Below are 20,233 nucleotides of genomic sequence, written 5' to 3'. Positions count from 1 at the left end.
AGATCTCTTTTTGCAATGTTCTAGGCCATTCATCTGGCACTCGCAGCATATGAGCCACAAAACTCACGTTGAACAAGTACATGCTCCATGTCAGTTTTGCACGGCCACGTTTCATTTCATTCATGAATGGCCAAACAATGTGCAGATTACTTTCTCTTATGCTCTGGTGAAATACTGGTAAAATACTATCATAGTCGTTGAAGAATAAGCACAATCCAATGAGGCAATGGCCATAATGAGATGAAGAAATCAAAATTCTACTTTGTGACACCTGTCATTACCCTGCATAGCAATCTAAATATCAAATTAGCAGGTAGAGGTGGGCTAATTGGTGGTCGATATTGGAATGCACCATGTAACCACGCAAACGACAACGGACGAAGGAAACGCACACACATCCGCGCCTGTCCTGTGTGTTTCCTTTTTCGTCCGTTGTCGTTTGCGCGGTTACATGATGCATTCCTAAATATCAAAGCATGATGCAGAGGTTTTGAATATAAGTTAACACACTACTGTAACTCATCATTATGCTCCCAGTCACGCTTTCCTCTATTCTCCTTCGCTCCTTTGGCCCGACGATTTCCCAGCCTTTGCAAATCTTTTCTGTAGTTCTTGACTTACTGATGCAGTTCCAGCGTATGCCCTTTCACACAATTTCAGCAAAGGACACTTCTATCACGAAGGCATGGCTTCACATTGTAACCCCTATGTAGCCGATAACAATGCTTGCCTCAAAATCTGTTCTGCCTCCCATTCGGACAAAGACAGCACGGAGTTGATTAGGACAGATGAGCCTTCGAGCACGAGGAAATAGCTTGATGAAGTATACTACACAACGTAGTTCATAACCAATCTGTTTTAAATTTTTATTTAATTTTTTGTTTGCTTGTCTGAAAAGATTAATGAACGCCTATAATGAAAAGAGTCTTGTGCAAAAGCACACAGACTGCACTTTCTGCCATAAAGAGGGGGTTGGGTGAAAAGTCTTGAACCAGCACGAGATGCAGGTTTTCAGAAGTGGTGAAATGTTGCGGCTCTTTACACATCAACTTCCTTGCCAAATTGCATATGTTTTTAACTTCTCCGCTTAAGCTTTACCATCTGCACCCCTGAAATCATACCTACTCAATGTCGCACCTCTCCTATACAGGAGGCGGGATTCTACTGTCCTATGCAAAATTTGTTTTTTGAGACATTTACTTGAATCAGCAATATAGTCTTTTCAATTAACCAATCATTCAATATTGATAAAAAGTCAAAATGGTGCACCAAAAGTTCCATAACGAGCCATCAACCAACCAATCCAGGTGCACCTTTTGCTCAGCACAGAGGTTCCTCAAATCAGCGACAGTGATTAGTGCCCGTCATTGCATTTGTTGTGTTGTAAACTTCCAGAGTGCCAACTTTGTGGAAAGCTTCCAATTTCAAAACTGTTTCAACTAGCAGCATGAACCCATCCATACTTTAGCAGATTTACAGCATGGTCGAAGCAATCTCATTGCTATTCTGTCAGGACAATCAGTGCAAAGAAAATAAGTCTTAATGCAGAGATAGGATGATCGAAACTTGGCTAAATTGCAATATAATCCTACCCCTTCTATCACTTTCCCAGCAGTGTGCTCCGTAAAGGTGCAAGACTTTTCATCCGGCCCTCTGAAACTGCACACGCAGAGCACATATTCACTGACCGCTAATGGCACCAACACGAAGTGATATTAATTACCCACCCTTCTGACAAGGGTGTTATCACACTGCTCACACACGAATAGCAGGTCACCATGAAGGTGAAATCTGTCCTTGAGTTGGGTCATTAATAACCAAACACAGATCATCAACTAAACCCAATAAACAAGTTGATGCAGTCCAAGGCCTCAGAGACTACTCAAAGCTTCGTGAAACAATGAAGCCACATGTACGGAATTAGGTCAATATTAGCTTGTAATGTGTTCCTCTGTGAGCACTATGTGGACTCATGACGTAGTAAGTAATAAAAAGCCTTACATAATGTATAACATTTGAAGAAAGTAATTCAGCAGTTAACAAAAAGAACTTGTAATGCACCGACTCTCTTGAACATATTTTTTTTGATCAGATGTCCATGAAATAATAAAAAATGACCACTTGTTATGAAGTTTGCTTAATTATGCATAATAAGTTCCTGCAAATGTCAGTTCAGCAATGAGCATATGTTAGTAAGGCAAAATACTTTCTTTAGCGACTACTTAACATCTAAGCAATTAAAGACTGCCTTTAAAAAATTGTGATTCTATGAATTAGGCAATGCTTGAGCAAAACAAGGTTTGTTTGCATAAACTGTGTCATGCACAAAAAAAGCAATGCAAACCAGGCAAATCTGAAACAGTAGAATCATACAGCGCAGCCAATTAATAGCAAAATGCAAATAAGCATGGCCAACGGGTGTGCCTAGTGTTAGTAACGTTAATATGCAGGTTTGGGCATATTAATGAGTGTGGGCATTCCAAAACACAGACATGCTCACTTGTACCGTGTGCCTTCAAACTATGGCTGCATCGATGCTTCTGCAGAAGATTATAGCGCACTGAGACAGCTCCCCTTCGTGCTTCTAGTGTGGCAATCGTCTACCTGACAAATCTGGTAAGCAAAAACTAAGCTGCAGTGCTCAATGACATAATACACAATGCGCCTAGTTCTATCCAGCATTACTGCATTATCAACCACTGCTAAAATTCCTTAATGCGACTGATTAAGAAGAGCGATGATCACACCCACAAATAACATTGTTTACTGTGGGGGAGGACAAAAAACGGGACAAGGAAAGTTATTGCTCTTGGCTCTCTCGTTCTGTAATGTCACTAAGCCGCAACACTTTCACTGGCAGCCAAAATGACATTCCTATTGCATAGCACTGTCCCCCCTTTTTTTTCTTGCGCATTAATGATCCACGTCAGCATACAGCCAGTACGCTCACATACTTAACAAAAGCAAGCTGACCTGACACTGGGGGTCAAGACAACATGCATGAGGTGCTTTTGCTGGCCCTAGAGCTGCACTAGGTTCAGTTCAAAGAGTGTTAAAAATTTTGATTCCGGAATAAATGAACTCCGTAAAGCTACCCCCGAAACTGTGAGCTACTCCAAGCTTCTATGGCAGAGGTTCCAAAATGTGGCCTGCAGAGGAGACGCACACCGAAATTACATAGTGTGGAAGGCTTTGCCTTTCCTCTTCAAGGGATGAAGTTCCTGTAAGCATGGCAGGGCACAATCTGCTCATACGTGTCACCCAACTCAACCTGGTAATGTCGCATTCAGTTGAATGATTATCAGACAAACTGATAAACGCGTAAATGGGATCCGATCTCGGCTTACCTGGCGGGTGCGTCGATGGTAGCGGGGCTTCCAGCCTTGGCCTCGGCGTAGTTGTAGGTGTTGCGCCGGGGTATGCCACTCAGGTTCGCCTTGATGTAGTTGGGCGCTGAGTTGGGGGCCTTGCGCACGGCTACCGGCGCCGCTGCCTTGGAGGGACTGCTCGTCGCGTTGGTGGCCGAGGAGGCCAGCGGCGCCGTGGTGCCACCCGAGCCCGCTTTCTTTAGGGCCGTTTTGGGGGCCGCCCGAGGGGAGCCGGGGCTCTCCCGGGGTACATCCACTGTGTTCTGCCGCTTGTAAGCCGCTCCCCCTCCTGCAGCCGCCGGGGTGCCTGCGCCCAGGGCGCAGAACAGGGACAATCAGAGAACACTGTCCACCTGCTAAACATAGACTGATCGCCTTCAAAGGGAGTGTAGCAGATTGGGCAAGTTTGTTCATCAAAAACTGTTCATCAAGAATTGTTCACCAGCTGCTCGGAGAGACTATTGAAGTGAAACTGATAGCTAGGCTTGTTGAACTTCACCTTTCGAAACCATCAATCATGCCATCAGGAAAAGAACTTGGATTTTTGAGCACATGAAATGTCAATGCAGTGATGAGTTGAAAGTAAACACAACATGCATCTTTGTATGTCTCTCTTGCTGGCCTTGTTTATTGTGCACTACTTATGCTATAAACTTAGAGAGGCCTTGCACTCTGAGCAAATTGAATTAAACTTCAGGACGGTATGCCCTTAAACTGGTTGGTACACAACTATACGTGATGTGAAAAATGGGCAAATGTAATTGGCTGGCACATCTGTACAAATTCTATGCAAGTGGCTTTTCTTGGCTTCAGTTAGAAATTTCATTTTTCAAAACAATGCACATGATTATAAAGTGATTATAAGCCGCCAGAAACAGCGACTTGACTAGACCTAATGGGCTGGTCGCGTGTTCACCACTACATTCTTTGGCTGTCACAGACTATAGTAGCAGCAGCGACTGCTATCCTGGCAGACTATGCCTGTTCTTTTCGCAGGTGACACTGGTCGGGGAGTGAGAGAGGAAAGCTACTAACCGGCGCTGGGGGTTGCCGCCTGGGTGGTAGCCCCCGATTCGGTGGCGCCGTGGCTGAGCCTGCGGTGTGGCTTGTTGGCCGTGGCCGAGGCACTGCGCTGCACCTTGACGTGGGAGGGGGACTGGTTGGGCGCCGAGGGCACGGCCGCCGCTTCCACGCCGCTGGGCCTCAATGTCCGAAGGGATAAGCTGGAACTAGACCTCGAATCACAGCTCTCATTCTGCAAAGAGGGCCTCGGTCAAGCACCACACGTCAATGCAGCACAGAAAGAAGAGGGAGAGATTGGTCACCTCAGTGGTCCGCTTTCCTAGCAACAGGTAGTTGGCCATAATGTCGTCATATTTCCTGTTGCGTAGGGAATCCTCTATCTCATCCCGGCTGTATCCCATCGACATCAGGATCTCTGCGCGGGAAGACAGAGCTGCCGTTGCCCATGGGGATGTTCGAAGAGCAGGTGATGGCAGCAGCATGGCCGGAGGAGGAGGCCAGGAAGAGAGTGAGGGGGAAGCCACAGGTTAGTACAGCAGCAGTCCCACAAGGGGGGTGGGGGGGAGCCCAAAGCAAGCAAGGGACACACACACACACACACACACACACGCGCACACACAAGCATCACAGTTGGGGCAAAATGGACAAGAGTTAACTCAGTTGCAACAAAGCAGGCGAGGGAATGGGAATTGTGTCACTCAAGCATTAGAATAAACTGTAGAAACGACAGGCAACAAAACTTATTTCAATGCACTCGCAGATCCTGGAGTAGTTCTAATATGTACTACATTCCAACGTTTTCCTTAAGTGCGTGCAAGCCACTCAAGCTGGCAGTGATCTGCTGTGAGCCATATTAAGTTATTGCAGGTGAACGTACTACATTAGCATGAATTCAAACAGACAATTCTGAAACTATTCCAATGGGTCACCTAACTTCCATGTTTACTTGAATTTGTAACAGTGGCTTAATTCAGACTGCAAAACACGAACTTGGAATTACTCCTAGCTTAGAAACAACTTACAAAGCAATTGCATGTCACATTTCCATGTAAGCATAACAGGCGTTCTAACATAATAGGCATAACAGCCATTTCCCGTTCACGTTTCAATTTATGCTGAGAGTGCATTGAGGCACGCTGGCATGGCAACAGTCTCAAGCGCGGCTGCCAGTAGCTTTTCCTTACAAGTAGAATTATGTATATGATCGTTGCTGTCATTACAATTACAGGCTGTGGACACTATGATTTGGCAACCAGCTAAGACGGAAAGATGGACAGGGTGAAAGGAGATATGTTAGCAACAATTGCAGGCATACATGTGCACAGTAAACATGATGTCACTGAACGACTCTGTAAAACACACGAGGGAGTTGGGCACTGTGCTAATGATTCAACGTTAGCAGCACAACGAGATGGGGTTAAACAGAGCTGGACAATCAAATGAGTTCACTTTGAGCAGACAGGATTTGTGCGTTACTGAAGTACCCTGGCGATTTAAAATGGCAACAAATTAGACAAGCACTGAGCAGGAAGCAGTATAATTCCAGTTCACAGGAAGTCTTCCAAGCAACTGAACGCTATGAACACCAGAGGTGCAGACAAATGCTCCCAAGGATGGGGTTGTTAGTAGCTGTGGACGCATAAGCAAAAGCTGTAGAATACAAGACAACACTATACCTATCCTTTTGGAGTCCCCGAAGTCAGTCTCAGGCTCCAAATAGGGTTTTAGCTCATCGTCTTCATAGCCTATGTTCATCCATTTGTCTTTCATTATAACCTGTTGAAATGACAGCACCCACATTAATGGCAGATAGTATGACGAGCCCACACAAGAAACACGTGGCAGAGTACTCAAATGTTTCGAAGCCACAGTGTTAAAGTGTCTGGACCTGTTGTCAGGTTGCATACTGAGGATATATCATGGTTTCAGCATAGAAGCATAAGCGAAGTGCAGAGTAGAAAACAGAGCTTTTTGTGTGAACATTGACTGCCTCTTGTGCTTTTATGCTGAAACCATGGCACAGGCTCAATCAGCACATCAACTAGCAGCTGCACGGATTGGCAGAGAGCAGCCCTGACCTTCCCGCGCTTCATGTACAAGGAGCGCTGCAGAGGTTTGACAACAGCAACAGACCTTATCCCTTTTAGAGCGTTTGGTAAAGACTGCACATTCTTGCAGCCAGAACTCCAAGCTAGAGGATGATTCTCACACGCATCACACAAAAGCATGCTAAAAAGATCAGGAAACTCTTTTGACACCTACATGAGCATGTTGTGAAAGCCGCAGCTTGAGTGTTTTATCATGCTTGAAGACATACTTCACCAGTAACTGCTATCTTGGGGCACTCATGGGCAGTTTGCATCTATTTTGCCGTCAGAATGCAGACAATATTACTTCAGCCCATTTATGTACAGTCAACCACAATACTTTATGGAACACGAGATCTGAGAAAAAGCTGAACATCTGCGTAGCCTCACAATGCAGCCTAGCATTGGCATTTACAGCCTCTGCTAGTACATGCAAACAACATTGTCATGTTCAGTTCTCCCGACTACTGTTACATGCTGCTCGGAAATTGAATATTTTCCCAGAGATCCCGGGCGCGTAAACTTTTGTGGTTGACTGTACTTTGAGAAAAACTCTCCACTGACGTCTTACTCTACGTTTCCATTGAACACAAGGCATAAACCAGACAGTTATCTTTTTATAATGAAAATAGTACATGCAGACATTGCAAAGTAAGAAAAATATGGCTAATTTCACACACATTATCCAGACAGAACTTGGGAATTAAAAAGTTAAAAGGCTATGTTTTAACGCAGTTTCACACTCCAACAACAAAACTATATTTCCAGCATAACGCACACGACAGGTAGACACTGAGAGGACAGCAAAGCAAGCAAGCGCACCTCAAGCGTGGCTCGCTTGGCAGGGTTGAGGACAAGGAACTTCTTGAGGAGGTTTTCGCAGTCGGTGGACATGTAGAAGGGGATTCGGTACTTCCCCCGAAGCACCCGCTCGCGCAGTTCCTTCAAGTTGGCCCCGTCAAAGGGCAACGACCCGCTCACCAGCGTGTACAGGATAACGCCCAGGCTCCAAACGTCCACCTCGGGCCCATCATACTTCTTGCCCTGGAAGAGCTCTGGTGCCGCATACGGTGGGCTGCCGCAGAATGTGTCCAGCTTCATGCCAGGCACAAACTCGTTGCTGAAGCCAAAGTCGGCAATCTTGATGTTCATCTCACCGTCCAGGAGCAGGTTTTCGGCCTTGAGGTCGCGATGGATGATTCGCTTTTGGTGGCAGTACTGCACGGCCGACACTATCTGGCGAAACTTGGCACGCGCCTCCTTCTCCTTCATGCGGCCATGGGCGACGAGGTAGTCGAAGACCTCACCGCCGCTGGCATACTCCATGACCAGATAGAGCGTCTTCTCAGTCTCGATCACCTGGTACAGCTTGACTATGTTTGGGTGGTCAAGCATCTTCATGATGCGAACCTGCGGGAAACATAGGAGATCTGTTAGAGATGATGCACCACACAAAACTAAAATATGGGCCACCTAAATAATCTGTTCAAACATTCCATTACCAGCACAACATGTGCACACAATTAGCATAAGGAGGTCAATGAGAAAGATTCCATGCAAGAAGTCTGCTGCTTAACAGCATCAGAACCTATATCAGTTTTGTGTCAACTGCTTTGTGATACTTCCCCGACACGTATTGAAAACATGCATTGGCAAAGGTAGAAGTAAAACCATTTGTTTGTTCACTGGTTACCCTGCTGCTTTCCTTAAAGCACTCAGCAGCTGTTTAAATAACTAGATTCCAAAAGCTCACCTCTCGGAAAAGTTTCTGCAGACTTGACGGGTTCAGCTGGGTTTTGTCGATGATCTTGATGGCCACCTCTTTACCTGTGGGCACATGCTTGGCCAGCTTGACCTTAGCAAAGTTCCCCTTGCCAATAGTCTTGAGCAGTCGGTAGCGGCCAATGTGCGGCTCCTCGGAGGTGCGGCTGCGCGGCGCCGACGTCGTGCGTGGCGCAAGCACCGACACCTCCTCTCCCTAGACACAGGGAGGTGTGGGCATGTCAATCGAGGCACTGCACATCACAGCTCACGAGTACTACGGTCATACTTGAGAAAACATAGCTGAAACAGACACAGACAAAGTAAATGGAGGTACACGCATGGGCGCTTCACCTTCTTTTCTGGTACTCATCTGTTTTGCTGCTTTGTTGAGTATGAATATTCTCCAGTAACCCACATTTCCCAGGCTTCTAAGATAAAACGCATATTGCATTATTTCTCCACTAAACACTAAAGCACCCAACCTAACTACAACAGCTTTGCCAAGCATTATGCCCCTTGGGATCTTATGTTGGAGCACAGCATGCAGCTGTATTTTAGATTACTACACAAAGCAAAGCATTGGCCCACAAATAACCTCTGTGAGGCTTTATAAAAAGGGAACTGGAAGTGCGCTTTAAATACCAGCGGCACAAAAATGTGCAGGTGTTAGCTATGCAAGCCTACCACACATGAGTAGGAGAAACAACCAATAAAAGAAACACAATAAGCCTAAAGGATAGCAGTCAAACAATGAAAACATTCCCCGTCATCACTTTCATTCCTACACTGATGCATGCGTAAGCCAGCTAGTTTTAACAGCCTATGAGCTTACCTATATCACAGTGAAGTGAGTTGTATAGTCTGTGGCTATATTTCATGTAGGTATGCTAAAACTAGTCAAGATGACCAAGTCGGGGACTACACACCCGATTCCTGTTGACAGGTGCCAATCTGACGGCCCCTTGACAACTTAAACCAGTCATAAAAGTGGAGCATTGTTTTTATAACCTCATTGCTACAAGAAAGTGACCTTTGTTTAACATGAAAATGTTTCCAAAAGCAAAGAAGACGCAAGTGCTAAAGAAAGCAAACGGCAATACAAAGACAGAACAAGCATTTATGTGGCCAAAGCTTACACGAATGACAGCATGCTAAATGTTCTATTAAATAGTGACCACTCTCTCCACCAAAACTAAGCTGAACCGTTGTACAAGGGAAAGTGTTAAAATTTTTTTGTGTCTCCACCTGTCATACAGACAACACGTCACCTCTCGAACAAAGCATTTATTGAAGAGAAGCTTGTGCCCTATGCTTACTTGTATGCCTTGCAGCTTGGACACCGGGTTTCAGACCCATTCACTAGCAGCATGTGCATCATCAAGCACTTTCTTTTTATGGCTGATGTTGCTCAGCTCACACTTGGGTGTCCATACAAACTACATACACAGTAACGTCAGCTAATGCTAAGTTACCACAAGCTGCCAATGGATATTACTAGACTATGTAGACTCCTCACTGAAAAATACAACAATCTTGCAGTGAAGCAAACGAAAGCTTAACAATGCTCAAAAACCAATTTCACCACGCAAGTCAGAACTTAAGCAACAGCATGACAGCCTAAAGCCACTACAGCATGCGCACATTGTAGTGTATGCCAGCCACCCAGCCTCCCTCACAAGCACGATTTTCAGCCCTTACAAATGCAAGACAAAACACTACCAACACCGCAAACCACAATCACCACTACCTTAATTAAAGCTTCAGTGAACACACTCACCGTAGGGAGTTTAGGAGACTTAAAAATTGGGCCCTGAAAACAACAGTAGTGGTTAGTCAGCAAGCCGCGCCTCATGTGGTTAGTCAGCAGTGTTATGTGAATAATTCCAAGAGGCTTCACACGACAAGGGGTAGCTGCCCTCAAAAGTCTGATAAGCTCTATCCAAGAGAAGGGAAATCATTTCACAAACTACACAAAGTTGAAGTGATGCCAAGGCAGTGTAAACAGCATGTCCACTTTGTAGCAACCGCCACCGTTATGTTAGGACCCCGCAATCAATAACCAGGTGGTCTAACAGAAAGGCACATTAGTTTAGTCTTATGGAGCTAATTAATTGAAATTATATTTTACATGTAATAAAATGCTGCCAACCACTGTCCCTGCTTACTATAATCTGCAGATATATAGCTACCATGGTATAACTAGCATGTGTGCAATAGACACCTGTTTGGTAATGCCATAGCAAAATGATTTACCGATAATTTAGACAGGAACAAGTAGTCATTAATATCAATCCCGTTGATGCGTTCAGTTGATGCATTTGCTACTTAAGTTTCTTTGTAATGAACGGTGAGCATAAGATAGCACAGTATGTTTAGCTGCAGGAACACTCGTCTATATATTGTGGACTTAGTTCTTCCATACATTGGTGTCCTAATTGGTGTAATTGCCAGTGGCAGTATTTTTCATTATTGCCTGTCATGACTTTAACACATAAACAGGGCATCTTATAAGGACACTAAATGAGAAATTTTCACTCTTGCACAAGTTCTCAGAAAACACAGATCTTTTGTGTTTTCCATGCAGAGAAGAAATCAGCTACAAAAACGAAACAAAGAGAAACACTACAACCTGCTCAGCCTGGCTACGCTTCTGCATGAAGTTAGCATGCAGCAGCTGCAGAAAAAATGGCCTCGAGAATCAATGCATTGCGGCAGCAGCGAGCTGTCCAAAGGGTAGCTTACCTGGTCGGTCGTGACCGACTCATGGACGGTCTGCAGAGGGGTCCGCACACTGGACATGGCGACTGTGAGGGGGCGCAACTTTACTGTGCCTCTGTGAGCCTGCGCACACGAGAAAAGACAGAATGGGCTATGAGCAAGGCGTCATACAATACAGAATCGCTACTATGCCATGACAACAATTCTATTCTAAACCATTTACCTTTGCAATTCATTTCCCAACTTCAGTTTCACATTTATCTGGACAATCGCTAAATGAACAGTCATAGCCTAAATGTGCCATATACTCAATGCATTGCTTGACATGTTTTTCAGGACTGCAAAGTAGATGTCAACACTGCTGAAGTCAAGACCTTCCTGCTCATTTAAGATCCTTATGAAGATTTCCATGTGTTTTTTCCAAGCCTGAAAGAAGCCCGCAAAAGTAAGCAAAAGTGAAAACGGAACTTTTTCATACTTGCTTGGAAAAAGCATTAAAGAGAGCCTATAATTTTCGAATTGACAATTTTACTCCGATTATCATATTTGAGAAGTTAAATAATCTTTAATAACTCATTATATATTAAGGCAAAATACAAGGAGCATCCCGATTGGCTACAAGCAACAACAAACAACATTGCCTCGGTTACGTCCAGCTACTTGATATTGCGGCCTATGGTACAGACCTCATCGTTCCAAACCTGCCAAAAGGCACAAAATGCGCTAGATTTTAGAAACTTGGTCTCTAAGCACCTACAAAGTGCCGCCTTTATTTAGCAGAAAACAAAGACCGCAAATAAATGCACACCTACAGCACTGACGAAATAGCTGCGATCTATACTGTCGAACACAAAGACAATTAATTCAAGTAGCCTTCAAGGCGCTGAAAAAGTGCCGACATCTAGGTAGTAAAATAAAAACCAAAGTAATCACATATTTTAAACGATGGCACTGCAAAAGTCAATGTAGTAAAACTAAATGGACGTGCCGAGTTCGTCCAAATCGTTCTGAAAGCAGGATCATCTAAAGCTTGTCCAAAGTAAAATTAACCAGGATTGCATTGACGAAGTGCTGTTCACCGTCATCAAACCTTTCCACGGGTCAATATGTTCTATTTATTAACAGCAGTAAAAAAAGAAGTGACCCTTTTTCACTCTTTACAATAACATACACACATATTTATATTGTTTGTATTGAAGGAAGAGCTGCCCTGGTCACATCTAATGTCATTCCACATTCTTTAAACCCAATCAAGAAGTTGCCCAGAAGGACTATATAATGAACTACCAGACATTTACAATCAATCTTGCAGAACAAGATTGCATTACAATGCCAATATGGCTGAGATAATGGGCGAAAAGATGCCAGTGTACATTGAGATGCCCTTTAACCTAGCAGAGAATTAATACACACATTGTTGATTCTTTGGTTCTTGAAACTGTGGGCAAGGAAAATTAGCAGAAACTTTTCCTAGACTGCTACCCACCCACACAAACACACACACACTGTGCTTGGCAATGCCAATACCTTAAGAGAGAGTCCACCCATCTAAACATGCAATCATCGCTCACGGGAACAAGGTGAATGAGAACGTGGAACTTCTCCTTTGCGCTGCTCTTACTACGAAGGACAGCCAATTGTGCCCAGCTGTACTGCCACATCTGATATCCGTCACACACTGACCTTCTCTTGGCAACAATCGCCCGTGCATTAGGCTTAACCAAGAAAAAGGAAAACAGGTGGAAAGGGCAAACAATGTCGCACAAATTTCGAGTGTCAAAAGCCCTGGCTTCACCAGCTTTCGCGTGAAACGCAAGGCAGTTCAAGGAACGCGCAAGGCCTGGCGTGGCATTCATCTCCCAGAGTCTTTGCCAGACCAGCGGGAGCCGCACTTTATTTATAGACTGGCTGCCGTTGCGGAAGGGCCACGGCCAGTGGAACAGCGGTGGCTGCAAATGTTGGCCCAGTCACCTTGGTGCTCAATGGGCCGATTCACTTGAAGACTCTCCAGACATGCTAACAAGCGAAGACTGCAGAGGTTTGCTGTTAAAAAACTTTTTTCAGAAATTAATAAGAGTTGATAGCTCGGCTAGTTGGTACGAATGCATTGGGACAAACTGCACGACAAGACACAAGGTAAAAAAAGGGTACATACAAACACAGACTTGCAAAGAGTTTATTGGAAAATACAAAAAAAAAAAACACTATATAGTATACAGACCTTAATCTTTCAGACAAGAAATACCTACTTATGCCCCACATGTAACACAAGAATGTGAATATGCTACTGTTTAAGTGCACTTGCATCATTTGTGGCCGTGATAATAAAACCACACTCCGGCTGTATACTAACTAGGTTTTTGGCTTCCAATATACTCAGTTGCAAGTCTGCGCTCCTCTGTTCCTTTTCTTACATTGTGTACCGTTTTCCTGAGGGGTTTGTATCAATGCTTCCTTTTTTTTTTTCTTTTTTTAATTTGTGAACCACAAGCATGCTGGTGAAGCATCTCTCTAACTAGTATGTTCAAGCTTTACGGGACACTAAAGTGAGACACCAAAATAGTTTGGAATGATGGTGCCTTCATTCAAAGATCTAGTTTTATTAGCGTTATGGTAATGGTTAGATTATTAGAAACGAAAATAAGAAGTTCAATTTATCCAATTTTGTGCCGAAAGCCCATGCCTGTCGCGTCAGTGTGACGTCGTGAATTTTCAAGTAATTTTGTTTTCTTATTTGGGCCCTTGTGTCTCAGTCAAGATTTCCCAAGCTTGCCAAGTTCAGTGCAACTCTTTTAGAATACAATTTAGTCCATCATTACCGATGAAAAATTAACTGTCAAATCCATGACATCACGGTGAGCTCGTGTCACCACCTGTCTTTCGTTACTGCATCTTTTCTGGCTCACCAAACCTCTCCTCACGTCAAGAGTGGTTTTCATGGTATTACAGAAGGGCAACTTATATATGTGGGCAAATTTATCAACATTTCCGAATACAGTTCTGATAGTAAATGTCGAATATTGAATGAAATGTCGTATAGTAATATAGAATATTGTACAAAACCAAATGTTTCACTATCAAATAGTCAAATGTATATGCGTATATTTAAGCAGGAATATTTATTTCGGTATAATTAGGCCCCATGCCTGTACTGAATAGTGCAAAGAAGAAAGCAGTTACAAAAAACAAAGGATCAGTTTAATAAAAAAAATCACCGTGTCATTAAAAAAAAACTCCACAAAAAGCCTCTCAACTTCAGAGCCTGGTTGCAAACTACCTAAGCTCTCCAAAGAAGAATGGCTGCTGTATGACTAACTTTCCAAATACACTAAATAAATTATTGCAAAAAAAAGAAAAAGACCGGGAGCTATGGGGAAAAAAAATGTGCTGACGGACTTGTGTGCCATACACATCTAAAAGGGCTTGTTGCAAAAAAAGACATCACAGGTTGTAAAGATAAAAGTGCTACATGGCTAGAGTGCCAGAAATGCTAAATCACAGACAAGCAAAAACCATAGGTTATCATGTAGGCTTCAGCCATTAAACTGAAGAGAAAGCTGGTATTACCCATTTTGTTTCTGCGTTGCTTAAATCTTTTGTTGTTATGTAATTTTTGATGACATGCGATACATTGTTTAGCAGACGGAGAGTGGTAAAAAAACTAACATGTGATTGTTGCGAAATATTTGGTCAGTTACAGACATTCAAAAATACTGAATCATGAACAGCAGGTTGCCACTATCACTCAAGAGAAAAGTGTATAACAGCTGTGTGTTACCAGTACTCACGTATGGGGCAGAAACCTGGAGGCTTACGAAAAGGGTTCTGCTGAAACTGAGGATGACGCAACGAGCTATGGAAAGAAGAATGATGGGTGTAACGTTAAGGGATAAGAAAAGAGCAGATTGGGTGAGGGAACAAAGGCGCGTAAATGACATCTTAGTTGAAATCAAGAAAAAGAAATGGGCATGGGCAGGACATGTAATGAGGAGGGAAGATAACCGATGGTCATTAAGGGTTACGGACTGGATTCCGAGGGAAGGGAAGCGTAGCAGGGGGCGACAGAAAGTTAGGTGGGCAGATGAGATCAGGAAGTTTGGAGGGTCAACATGGCCACAATTAGTACATGACCGGGGCAGTTGGAGAAGTATGGGAGAGGCCTTTGCCCTGCAGTGGGCGTAACCAGGCTGATGATGATGATGATGATGATGATGATGCGAGCGGTGACAAACCAAGTGATTGCTTGAGTGACGAAACACTGACGTAATTTGAGTAAGTAAGCTGAATTTAAGTAATTTGAGGTGATGAAGCGAGCGGACCAGTTCGGGATCGATTCCAAATGGACGATGCTTATTCTAGTTTTTTAAAAAAAATTAAATTATGGGGTTTAACGTGCCAAAACCACTTTCTGATTATGAGGCACGCCGTAGTGGAGGACTCCGGAAATTTCGACCACCTGGGGTTCTTTAACGTGCGCCTAAATCTAAGTACACGGGTGTTTTCGCATTTCGCCCCCATCGAAATGCGGACGAACATTAGGTATGCCAGTTTTCTAACCTCTTGTGATGCAGTGCTCAGATTACGACATAAATAGCCCAGCGTTCATGAAGCACTGGAACAAGCAATTTCTATGTGGCTTTTCCATGATAGCGATGATGTCATATGTATTCCGAGGTATTTGTATGCTGATGTGGCTTCAATAGAGACATTATTTATCATGCAGGTGTTGGTAATGAGGGTGTGCTTGCGAGTAAATGACATTGATTTCAACTTTGAGAGCTTTAGTGGCGTATGCCATTTGTTGCACCAGTCGTCAATGGTATGCAAGTTGTAATTGCAAGGAGTCTTCATACGAGTTAATTGGATTGTACATGACACAGTCATCAGCAAATAGCCGTATTTTTGTACTAGTAACGTTAGCCGGTAGGTCGTTAATGTATATAAAAAATAACAAGGGACAATGCAGCATCCTGGGGTACTCCTGAAGTGATGTCCGTTAGTGGGGAGCGATTGTTATTAGCTGAAGTGAATTGCTTGCGTCCATGGAGAAAGTGCTCGATTCATGAGATTAGGTTCCCTGGAAAGCCGAGAGTTTACTAAGCAAAAGAAAATGAATTACATGATCAAATGCCTTCAAGAAGTCTAAAAATACGGCGTCTACTTGTATGTGAAGGTCCATGTAATGCAAAAGGTGACGAGTGAAGTCGGCGAGTTGACTTTCGCACAATAAAAACATTTTAAAGCCGTGCTGGTTGGGGTAAAAGAAACTAATTGATCCTAGGTGGGTCATTAAACTGGACGCTACTACTGTTCCGGTAATTTGGACGAAATGCTTGTCAGAAAAATTGGGCGGTAATTACTAATGTTAGTGCGGCCACCTATTTTGAAAATAGGTTATTTCCTCTTTTCTCCAGTCGTCGGGGACGTCACCAGTTTCATGATTGCATAAATATTAAGTTCAAGATTTTAGCTGATGGTCAAATAGTATTTTTAAGAAGCTTGCTGTTAATTTGGTCGCACCCAGCAGACAAAGATAGCTTCAGTCCATTAATTAGGTTATGTATACCTTGAATGGTAACAATTACCTATTTCAGGCATTTCGTTCAAAGGGGAGTTGGGGGCGGTTTTAATGGAAAAGCTTCTCGAGCTACAAAACACTGATGAAAAATATGTATTGAGGGCAGTAGCACATGGTTCCCTTTTAATTGGCTCACTGTCGGCGTTAACAAAGTGCGAGATTTAGTGGGCAGTAAACGCCAGAATTTATTAGGGTTTGATTGAAGTATTGAAAGGAGGTCAGATGAGTAAAACTTGTCTTTTGCTTCCTTTAATTCATTAAGATAGGTGGTATGACTGAGCCTGTACTTTTCCCACGTTTGTAGATTGTTATTGCATGATGCTATTCTATATACACTTTTTTTCTGTTCAAGAGAAATTTGAGACGTTTGGAAAACCAGGGGTTGTTGCAATCGGATTTAAGAATTATTGTTGGAATTTATTTTTTAATTTGAGAAGCATGTTCTTGAATAACTCCCAGTTAGTATTTATGGTTCGAGTCTGATACGAGTGTTCAAAACTTGAGAAAAATTGCAAGTTTGTAGATAATAGCGTCAAAAGTTTCCTCACTTGTAGTCAACAATGACTTTATTCATAGGCTATCCCTTTTAGATTGGGAGTGAAATACAGATGTGCAGGAGATTATGGTCACTGATACCTGGTAACGTGTTAATTCCGGTAATATCATCAGGATTCGGTGTTAATAAAAGGTCCAGGGTATTTTCGCCTCTAGTGAGATGTGTTATGACTTGCTGCAGATTGAAGTGTTGTACTAGGTCGAAGAATTGTTGTGCTTCGCTAGACTGTGAACTGTTCGGGACTGAGAGCAAGGTCCAGCTGATGCCAGGATAATTAAAGTCACCGAAGAGGTAGATTGGTGTGTTAGGAAACTGAATTCTAATTAGACTGTTGCAAAGGTTCATCACAAAAGGACTGTTGCTTGCCCAAGACCAATTTCGGCGATGTGCTACGTACGCAGATAAATGAAAGCTCAAGGTAATCATTGTGGAAGTGAAGATGACAATGTGCTTCTTACAGCAATGAGGACCCCTCCTCCCCTTCTACCACTCCTGTCATGGCCGATAGAGGGTGAAGTTTTGCTAAGTCGGAAAAACGTCATGATCTGCAATATCTGGGTTACGTTTCGGTTAGCGAGGGTCATATTATTTCTTAAGGTTCGATCGGTCGCGAAACGAAAACCACAGTGAAAATCAGATGATGTGTTGCACATGTGTATTGCGCAGTGTCTCTAGTATGCCCGTCGATTGCGTGAGGTAGCAGTCCTAAATTGTGAGTGTGCAGTGAGCATGTAAACATGCCTCAAACAATAGCCTCCCACTAAGTATCTAGTGCATGCTGTCATTCGATTTCTGCATGCTGAGGGGTGCGATGCGGCCGAAATTCGACGAATGAATAATGGGTACGGTACAGCTTTCAAGAGTGACAGCAAAGTGCAGCAAAGATGCAGGGACATTGAATCAGGACACACAGACGTTCATGATTCAGGAGGGCAGCGAAGGCAGCAAGTGTCAACCGATGATCTTGCTCAGTGAGTGGATCAGGCGATTCAAGAAAATCGTCGGTTCACAGTTCCTGTGTTGAGCGATTCATTTCCCAAAATTTCACGGTTAGCTCTCTATACCATCGTGAGTGAGAGACTCCAGTACTGCAAACTCTGCGCAAGGTGGTTTCCCAGGATGCTCAATGACCCTCACAAAATGCAGCGAATAGGTGCAGCCTTAACGTTTCTCCAGCGCTACCATGAGGGAGAATATTTTTTGAAGAAAATCGTTTCAGGGGACGTGACATGGGTCCATTTCGAAATTGAAGAAACAAAAGAGCAATCCAAACAGCGGGTGAATTTAACTTCTTTCAAGCACAACACTTTCACTCATACTGATTCACCAGTTCCATAATCAGCCTTTATGTCTCATGCGCACCTAAATAAGGAAGTCTTACGAATTAGGAAACCAAGCCAAAGCTTTCTATTAAGTTAAAAGTTAAGTATGAATCAGTAGTCCGACCTATGCAGCAGAAAGGAAAGTAGAGGCTTGAAAACTATGCTAACGAAATGCCACACAAACCACCTGTAGCATTCAGACCGCGTCTTTCTCACTTTCCGTACTGTCGACGCTGTGAGGGGCCTTTGGAAGTCGGCCGCCTTCAAATCTCTGCGCTCTTTACAGATACTATTTAACACTGCGAAGAAGAAACTCCCCCCACCCCCCCCAGTCCAAGAAAGAACTTGCAAGAAAAATAAGTGGAACAAGGCTAACAGAGCCGAGCCAACGACAACACCTTTAAAAGCCTGCTTCAGCATACTCCCCACTAGGCACAATCCACTCGAGCAGAGAGAGTTTCACAAACAATGCCTGTGCAGCGAGGGAAAGGTGGAGAGATAGCAGGCCAGTGAAGAGGTAGTGGTAGTCGCCAGTTAAGGACGGGCAACAAGGCAAGGAGAGTGCATCAATCGGGTCGGCCAGAGACGGGGAGAGAGCTCGTGTGATAGCGCTTTTAGATAACCAGCACACGCCTTGACTGCCTTTTATTCTTTCTCCCGAGCAGCACAGACTTGGCTCTCCATATTCCTCAGGAGAAAGCCCGATAGCAGCACCTTCCTAGGTTGTTCTGCAAGTATGCAAGAACTGCGCTGCAGAAGCTGTCCAATAAATTAAAACAAGAGTCAGAGTACCTACTCCGCTGGCATGTTCAAGTATAGATCATGTGTTTCATTACATTCCAACTAGCAAGCCAGGCACGAACTCACAGATCCAGAAAAAAATAAGAGATTATTTGCAGATGATGTAAGTTTAGTTGAAAACTATGCTTCCTTGTAGCATACCACTAGATTTGCCATAAGAGCTGTGGTTACCAATTTCTGCAATTGAAAGCAAACAGCGAGGAAATTTCCATTTTTCGTCCCTTGAGTTTTCTAGAACTGACAAAATCCCTCAAAACAAGTTCTTGATGGTGAACACAGTGCAAATGCAAATCAACCACGATGAAATTTGAAATCTTAGGACAATAATAGGACAAACCACGACGTAATATGTGTAGTCAGTCAACCACACAGTGGTCACTGCTAATGTGAAACATGTCACAACTAGCACAAAGCCATCAATTAGTCCTTTTGTTAAACTGAGGAATGACCGACAACTGCACTAACATTACTGGCCACTTTTTCCGTCACTATTATAGCCTGAAGCAACGTGCAGAATTCTGCAAAATGCAACTCGCAGGAAATGCCCAACTAGACTCTCCCTTTGTTCTCTGCTGCATTCATTTTAACTGAACACGATGTGATGCTCCCTGCTATGAACAGAAGCATTTCACAGTACAGGAAGAGTTATGTTTGATGTCAGGCTTTTGAGCATACATTACGGTACAAGAGCACGTGGAAGCATTGAAAACGTGGCAAAAAATGAACTGCCCCTGTGGTACATTTCCTCGTTACAAACAAGCTTTTCTCTAACAGCCTTCAATTACTCCTAACTGCACGAAAAGATATTGCACTGGGGCTTTTTGCCACAAACTTTCAATGGTGGCAATCCGCAGATGGAAGCATACACTTTGGTTCTTTAGAACAACAACAATGTCGGCGCAGTTTGCACATGGCTATCTACCACGCATGTTCACCGATGCCTAGCTAAATTCGTCATGCAGCTGCCACCTTCACACCAGGACGATTACAAAGCGTAACAAATCTGCAATGGAGGA

At 43.6% G+C, this 20,233-nt stretch overlaps 1 protein-coding gene across 15 annotated transcripts in view; it reads right to left on the bottom strand.

Annotated features, from left to right (window-relative positions):
* The window catches only part of LOC126533064 (MAP/microtubule affinity-regulating kinase 3-like), a 153,362-nt gene that overhangs the window by 25,920 nt on the left and 107,209 nt on the right, over positions 1 to 20,233 (bottom strand). For 10 of the 15 annotated variants that reach the window (XM_055071746.2, XM_050180276.3, XM_050180279.3 and 7 more), the window contains 8 exons: positions 10,985 to 11,083; positions 10,020 to 10,052; positions 8,232 to 8,456; positions 7,301 to 7,888; positions 6,068 to 6,167; positions 4,694 to 4,824; positions 4,404 to 4,623; positions 3,348 to 3,675 (listed from right to left, as the gene is read on the bottom strand). In XM_055071746.2, the coding sequence (XP_054927721.1) occupies positions 3,348 to 3,675; positions 4,404 to 4,623; positions 4,694 to 4,824; positions 6,068 to 6,167; positions 7,301 to 7,888; positions 8,232 to 8,456; positions 10,020 to 10,052; positions 10,985 to 11,083 (1,724 nt within the window). The remainder of the gene's footprint in view (positions 1 to 3,347; positions 3,676 to 4,403; positions 4,624 to 4,693; positions 4,825 to 6,067; positions 6,168 to 7,300; positions 7,889 to 8,231; positions 8,457 to 10,019; positions 10,053 to 10,984; positions 11,084 to 20,233) is intronic. The other 5 variants (XM_055071751.2, XM_055071743.2, XM_055071750.2 and 2 more) reach the window with 3 other exon arrangements.

Source organism: Dermacentor andersoni, chromosome 7 (genome assembly GCF_023375885.2).
Source record: "Dermacentor andersoni chromosome 7, qqDerAnde1_hic_scaffold, whole genome shotgun sequence".
NCBI lineage: Eukaryota > Metazoa > Arthropoda > Arachnida > Ixodida > Ixodidae > Dermacentor > Dermacentor andersoni.
The sequence above is the reverse complement of the archived record's forward strand: the minus strand, read 5'-3'. Positions and strand labels throughout refer to the sequence as shown.